Genomic DNA, 7,500 nt, shown 5'->3' on the forward strand with positions numbered 1-7,500 from the left:
TGGGAATTTTAGTATTAGAATCGGCGTCTGGAAAATGTAAGTTTATTTTCTATGTTAAGTGAATCTTACATGTGGAATTACTGTATTGTATTTTACATCATTTACATTATTTTGTATTTACATGATATTTACAGTATATATATTGTTTTACATGAATATTTACATTATTTTTTTGTATATTTATTGCTGTTTTTGTTTGCAGTGTCAAACCTCGCTTCAGTGATGGAATATATGAACACCACAGAGGAAGAGTGTTTGACTTCACCCCTAGTAAAACGCCGATATTCAGAATGTAGCTGCACTGAAGGTGCAGTGTTCTACAGTTTGACGAATACTCCAGCCTGGGTCAAGAAACGCCAGCGTGGGACAAGTGGACTTCATCAGCCTTGTGTCTGCAAGGATCGTCTGTTGTGGCCTCTATCATATGTCACCATGTCGTCAGTTTCAAGAGATTCAGCAAAGGCCAGCCAGTCGGCACTTCGTGTGCGCTTGCTTGAGGCGCAAGCAAAGCTTAAACAAGTTGAGGAAGCAAAACAGCTAAAAGAAGAGGAATTGGCTTTCGAAATGCAAGCCAAAGCACTTGCAGCTGAAGCTGAAATGCAAGCCAAAGCACTTGCAGCTGAAGCTGAAATGGAAGCCAAAACACTTGAAATTCAAATGCAAGCCAAAGCAATTGCAGCTAAACGCAAGAGCCAAGAAAAGATTAACGGCCTGAAGTTAGACTGTGATAAACTACAGGTAGAGTATGAAATACTGTCTGAAGTTGGAACTTCATATGTTGGTTCCGCTGCCAGTAATGCTTCGCAGCGGGAGAAGAGGGACTCATCAGTTTAGATGGATGTCAAAGGGATTGAGCAGTGGAGAAGTGATGTAAATTCTCACTATGAGAGTGGGAGAATCAGCAGGGTTCATGAAGTAGATGTGAATCCTACAAACGTCCATAGTATGACGTATGACCTGAAGGGTCTTGAACATCATTCAACTCCATTGGCCCCAGATGGGACGCCTTTTGTGCCAAGACGTGTTCCCTTAACTCGAGATGTGTCACAAGCAGATCTGCAAACTTCTGAAATAGTAAAGGCTCTTGATTGTACACTAGCTAGTCAGCAAGAACTATCACGACGAATGCAGCTGCCACATATGAAGCTGGAGCGTTTCAGCGGAGACTTAAGCAAATTCTCAATGTTTAAGAATTCTTTCACCTGGATTTTGGAGTGTAATACCGACAACCCTGCACGAAGGCTAACTTATCTATACAACAGTTTAGATGGTACTCTCAATAACCTGATTGAGAACTGTTTCCATCTACCCACTGACATTGGGTATGATTGTGCTTGGGAGATATTGTGTCGTAAATACAAGAATGACAATGACCTGTCAGATGCTTATGTCAAGAAGCTATTTGATTGGAAGGAGATTAATGCAGGTGATATTGATGTGCTGAAAAATTATGCTGCATCTTTGAAGACAGTTAAGGCAGCACTTGGTAATAACTACCATCGAATAGAACTTCAAGAAACAATGAAGAAGATTGTTGAAAAGCTCCCATACCAACTGAGAATGAGATGGGTAGTGAAATGCGAAGAACATAAGTTCAAGCTTCCAGCTCCAATAGAGTACAATGAGAAACAGGCATGTATTGCCAAGCATCTCTCTTATTATGAGTGCAACCGTCGTACCCCGAAGCCTACTGAAAAGCCATCCAAGCCTGTGAAGTCTAAGACCTTACCTGTGCAACACACGGCTTCACCAGCTAGAGGGAAATGATGTTCCTTCTGCACTAAAGAGGACCATGAACTTAAAGAGTGCTTCAAATTTGAAAGGTTGAAGCTTCCAGATCACTGGAAGGTGATAAAAAAGGCAAGATACTGCTTCAGGTGTCTTAATGGTGAACATTCATATGCAAAATGTGAAGATGCATCCGTCTGTGAAAAGTGTGGATCTCACAAGCACCATACCATGCTGCATAGTCCACCTAAGACTGCAAGCAATACAGGTTTCGGCCCATTTGGGAGGCAAAAGTACTATCGGGGCCGGTGAGAAGGCAGTTGGTGCTACAGAAGGTGGCACGACTGCTACAGCTGGCAAGAGTGCTGCAGCCCCAAATGTGCAACCTATGTTCTCAGTTTGTGCAAGCCAGTTACCTAAGGGAAGAACAATGCTGAAGATCTTACCTGTTCTCGTAAATGGCATCCATGCAACCTATGGACTCATCGACAGTGGAGCTGCCCCAACATTGGCAGCAAGAAGCCTGATAGACCGAATGGGTCTCAAAGGAACACCATGCAACCAGATCAGGGCAACTGAAGCAGGGACTTTCACTTTTAAGGAAGTTCTGTCCCTACACATTGGTAATATTAATACTGATGAAGGAGAGCATGTGACCAACGTGTTCGTGGCTGACAACATGAATGTGTCTATGGACCATGCCATGAGTCAAGAATGGCTGACCAAGTGGCCACATCTGAGTAACCTGGAAGTAGAAAGTCTACCTGAAGATCATCGCCAAGTAGAGGTAATCATTGGGCTAGACACGACATTGAACAGAGGGATTCTAGACTAGCGACATGGGCTGAAGGACAAGCCATTTGCCTACCTGACCAAGCTAGGGTGGGTTGTTTTCGGTCCAACAGGACCCAGTTCAACTTCAGGTGCTGCCCCTCTGTTCCATATGTGCACTGTGGATGATACAAAAAAAATTCTGCAACGACACTTCAACCAAGACTTTTGGGAGAAAGAGACACTCTCAAAGATAGACGATTCTTTTGAAGACAAGAGATTCCTGTCTTTGTTGGACGAAACTGTTGTCCAGTCAGATGGCAAGTATGTTGCTTGCTTACCCTTTAGTGACACTGAGACTCTACCTAATAACCGTGCCATGGCAGAACGTAGGGCTCACTCCTTAAAGAAGAAATTTGAGGCAAATGAAACGTACAAGATTATATACGTTGAACAAGTAGAGAAGTACCTTTTGAAAGGGTACGCTGAGCTTGTCCCAGTCGACAAGCTGAATCGCAGTGATGGCCGTGTGAACTACATGGCGCACCATGGGGTCAAACACCCTACCAAGGACAAGCTTAGGGTTGTCTTCGACCTTAATGCTAAGCATGCTGGGACCTCACTCAATGACCACCTCATGCAGGGACCAGATCTCACAAGTAGTCTTGCTGGAGTGCTGCTGCGCTTCAGGGAAGGACAACATACTGTTATTACGGACATACAAGAAATGTTCCATCAAGTCAAGGTGCCAGAACACGAGAGGGACTCTTTACGCTTCCTGTGGTTGTCAGGTGGAGACACCAATCAAGGTAATTATGAGTTCAGGATGACTTCACATGTGTTTGAAGCGCGATCTTCCCCAAGTGTAGTCAACTTCTGCCTCAGACAGGCAGCACTGGACTATGGTGACAAGTATGGTGAAGACTCTTGCCATGCCATACGACGCAACTTCTACGTTGACAACTTGTTGAAGTCAATGGACAGCGAGGAAGACTGTATCCAATTGACAAAAGACCTCATTGGACTCTGTGCTGATGGAGCATTCTGGCTGAACTAGTCGACATCTAGCAACAAGTGTATTCTCGCTGCCGTGCCTGAAGGGGAGAGAGATAAATCAGTGGCTAAATTGGACCTCAATAAGGATGAGCTGCCTACAGAGCGCGCTTTGGGTATCCGCTGGGACATGAGCAGTGATGAGATCAACATGAAGGAGAAGCCTAAGACGCGAAGAGGAGTTCTCTCTGTAGTAGCTTCCTTGTATGATCCACTTGGTTTTGTTGCACCTTTCACCCTGAAAGGGAAGATGTTACTACAAGACCTGTGTCATTGCAACTTACCCTGGGAATAAGAAATGAACAACGACGAAGCCAATCGCTGGAGCAGATGGACTTCCATGCTTCAGTGTCTAGGAGACCTCAAGATCAGAAGAAGCCTGGTGCCTCCAGACTTTGGGGAGGTATCATCGTACCAACTTCACCATTTTGCGGACGCAAGCCAGGCAGGATATGGTGTGGCCACATATCTGTGCACGGTAAGCAAGAATAACCAAGTGAACAGTACACTGGTTATGGGTCGAGCTCGTGTAGCTCCCCTCAAGAGACCGAGTATTCCACGATTGGAATTGACTGCTGCTGCTATGGAAGCTCAACTTGATTGCAAGATCAGGTCAGAACTTGATTTGGAGTTGTGTGACTATGTGTTCTGCACCGACAGCACGTCTGTCCTGAAGTACATCCGTAACCTGTCTGCAAGATACCACACGTTTGTGAACAACCGTGTGAACCTCATCCGCGACCTAAGTGACATCACCGCTTGGAGGTATGCGAAAACCTCTGTGAACCCTGCAGACCTGGCCTCTCGGGGCCTTGATGTGGACAGCTTGCTGGAGTCATTGCTGTGGCTGACAGGACCAGAGTTCCTGTGTCAAGAGCAGGACAGTTGGCCAGCTCTTCCTAACGATGTTAAGCTAGCAGAACTAGATGGAGTTCCAGAAGTTAAGCAATCTGCACCCATCTTCAGCATGGTGGTGCCGGAACCAATCTTAGTGGAGAAGATTGCTGCCAAGTTCTCTTCATGGACCAAGATAGTGCGAATCATCGCTCGACTGAGGCGATTAGGAACCAGGAGTGGATCAGAAGTGTTATCTGCAAACGAGATGAATTGTTCAACAACCATAATAAGGAAGAAGATTCAAGCTCAAGAGTATGGGAGTGAGATCAAATCACTCTCCAAGAAGGATTCCAAGGTGAAGAAATCCAGCGAGATTTGCAAGTTGCGACCATTTCTATAAGAAGGCTTGTTGAAGGTTGGTGGAAGACTCTGTGAAGCCACCATCAGTGATAGCTGCAAACACCCCATCATTCTTCCATCCAAGTCACCAGTTGTGAGGAAGATGGTGCGATGGACCCATGAAACAAAAAGCCATTGTGGGCAGAAGCATCTTCTGGCTGAACTAAGAAAAAACTACTCGATCGTTCATGGAAATTCAGTAGTTAGATCAGTGATACGTGACTGTGTCATCTGTAAAAGACTTAGTAGTCGGCCAGTGAATCAAGTGATGGCCGACTTGCCCTCTGACCGGATCTGTCCGGGGGATCCTCCCTTCACCAATGCAGGGGCATACTGTTTCGGTCCCTTCTTTGTGAAGCAAGGGCGCTCTACAGTGAAGTGCTGGGGAGCCATTTTTACCTGCCTGACAGTGCGAGATATTCATCTGGAGGTTCTCAGCTCGATGGATCAAGACTCCTTTGTGAATGCTGTGAGAAGATTTACGGCCAGGCGAGGAGCTGTCAAGAGAATATGGTCAGACAACGGTACCAACTTCGTCGCAGATGACCGAGAGCTGAAGGAAGCTCTTTAAGACTTCAAGGAAGAGGAAATTGCCCAAACCCTAGCAGCTAAGGGAATCGAGTGGCGTTTCAACCCGCCACATGCGTCACACTTCAGAGGAGTCTGGGAACGCCTCATACGCTTAGGGAGAAGAGCTTTCAGTGCAACCTGCCTGCAGCAGGTCACCACTGACGACACAATATCGACTCTGTTCTGCAAAGCCGAGTCTTTGGTGAATGGAAGACCCCTAACCAGGGTAAACGACGACCCAGACTGTCCACTGCCGCTGACGCCTAGTATGCTGTTGACTCTGAAGAGTGCAGTGCTCCCAGTAACGAAGACTGACCAGAAGGACTTGTATGTTAGGTGCCGCTGGCGTCAAGCGCAATATCTTACCAACCTATTCTGGAAGCGATGGCTGAGGGAGTACCTTCCATTGCTGCAAGAAAGGCAGAAGTGGACCGTCCAACGGCGAGACATCCAAGTTGGCGACATCGTGCTAACTACCGACTAACATCTCCCCAGAGGCTCTTGGCCTATGGGACGAGTCTTGGAAGTGACTCGAGACTCTGACAACCGAGTTAGACAAGCCAAGATTAAGACCGAGTGTGGATTGTACTTACGTCCAGTGAAGAAAATGAGCCTTCTCCTTGAAACGGAGTGTGATGACAGTGGAGTGCAATTGGAAAAAGAGTGAACGCCGTGCGCTGCTCATATGGCGTGCTGTGTATGTGGCATATTTGCGGTGTATTTTGTATACTACAAAATAGGGGGCGGTGTAGGATATGCCGCAGCGTTTTACGTTTTTAGTTAAGTTGGCGCTACACGTTTTCTTTGTTGATGATAAGGATGAGTGGATAAGCGAGCGTCGGGATTGCCTGATGTTTGTTTTGTATTTAATTATATACTTATGTGCACTATTTTGAATTGAATATTCCTATTGAATGGAAAACTGCATACATTGTTTGTTTAATTTTTTATATGAAAAAGAAGTATTGAGTTGGTACTGAAAAATATTGTATTGTTATTGTTGGCATCTGCGAAAAAGGCCGCGATTTATGCCCGCCTTACCGCCTTTGTTAGTTCAGCGTGGGCAGGCTCTGGAAAGCACATGGAATTTCTGTATGCTGTGGTTTGGCAGTATTTGTGATGTGCTGAGCTGCCCAGTGTACTCACCATAGTATTAAGTGACCAGTGTTGCTGTTAGCAAGGAGGCTGAATGCTTCTGGTGGTACAGCAACTTCTACCAGTGGTTATCTGGGAATTTTAGTATTAGAATCGGCGTCTGGAAAATGTAAGTTTATTTTTTATGTTAAGTGAATCTTACCTGTGGAATTACTGTATTGTATTTTACATCATTTACATTATTTTGTATTTACATGATATTTACAGTATACATATTGTTTTACAAGAATATTTACATTATTTTTTTGTATATTTATCGCTACTTTTGTTTGCAGCGTCAAACCTTGCTTCTTTGATGGAATATATGAACACCACAGAGGAAGACTGTTTGACTTCACCCTTAGTAAAACACCGATATTCAGAACGTAGCTGCATTGGTGGTGCGGTGTTCTACACAACGCCTTATACTAAATACGTCACCCTGCTGCCAGTGACTTCCACAAGATTTAGAGGGTTATTTCATCCACACCCCAAACTCTCATTATTAAAACAAGTAGTTCATCCGCTTATATGCGTATAACCATTGGCAAACATTGATGACTAAGATATACCGCTTAGCACGGAGATGGTTTGGGCATGCTCTTCGTAATTCCCAAGAGAGATTAGTTCACGAAACGTTCAGCAGGGCAACAAAAGGTACACCAATAGTTGGAAAACCAAAGCCTACATGGCTTAGGATTAGGACACATGAAGTAAGATATGATGAAATGAAAAGTATTGAATTAAAACTCAAGATGGAGATGACTCAAAAAATCCAACCGAGGCCCTTTGCATCAATAGGCATAAAAGAAAATGATGATGATGATGATGATGATGATGATATATATATATATATATATATATATATATATATATATATATATATATATATATATATATATATATATATATATATATATATATATATATATATATATATATATATATATATATGTATATATATGTACAGGATAATAGGGTGGCATATATAATTCCGGTTGCAGGTGT

The 7,500-nt window shown here is 44.1% G+C and overlaps 1 protein-coding gene across 1 annotated transcript; it reads left to right on the forward strand.

Annotated features, from left to right (window-relative positions):
- The first annotated feature begins 4,135 nt into the window (after positions 1–4,135).
- Positions 4,136–5,359, forward strand: LOC137646343 (uncharacterized). The gene is made up of 2 exons (XM_068379449.1): positions 4,136–4,563; positions 5,266–5,359. Exons 1-2 carry the CDS (start codon positions 4,136–4,138, stop codon positions 5,357–5,359), a joined length of 522 nt encoding a protein of 173 aa, XP_068235550.1.
- The last annotated feature ends 2,141 nt before the right edge of the window (positions 5,360–7,500 follow it).

The sequence above is a fragment of the Palaemon carinicauda genome, chromosome 9, assembly GCF_036898095.1.
Source record: "Palaemon carinicauda isolate YSFRI2023 chromosome 9, ASM3689809v2, whole genome shotgun sequence".
In the NCBI taxonomy this organism is placed as follows: Eukaryota; Metazoa; Arthropoda; class Malacostraca; order Decapoda; family Palaemonidae; genus Palaemon; species Palaemon carinicauda.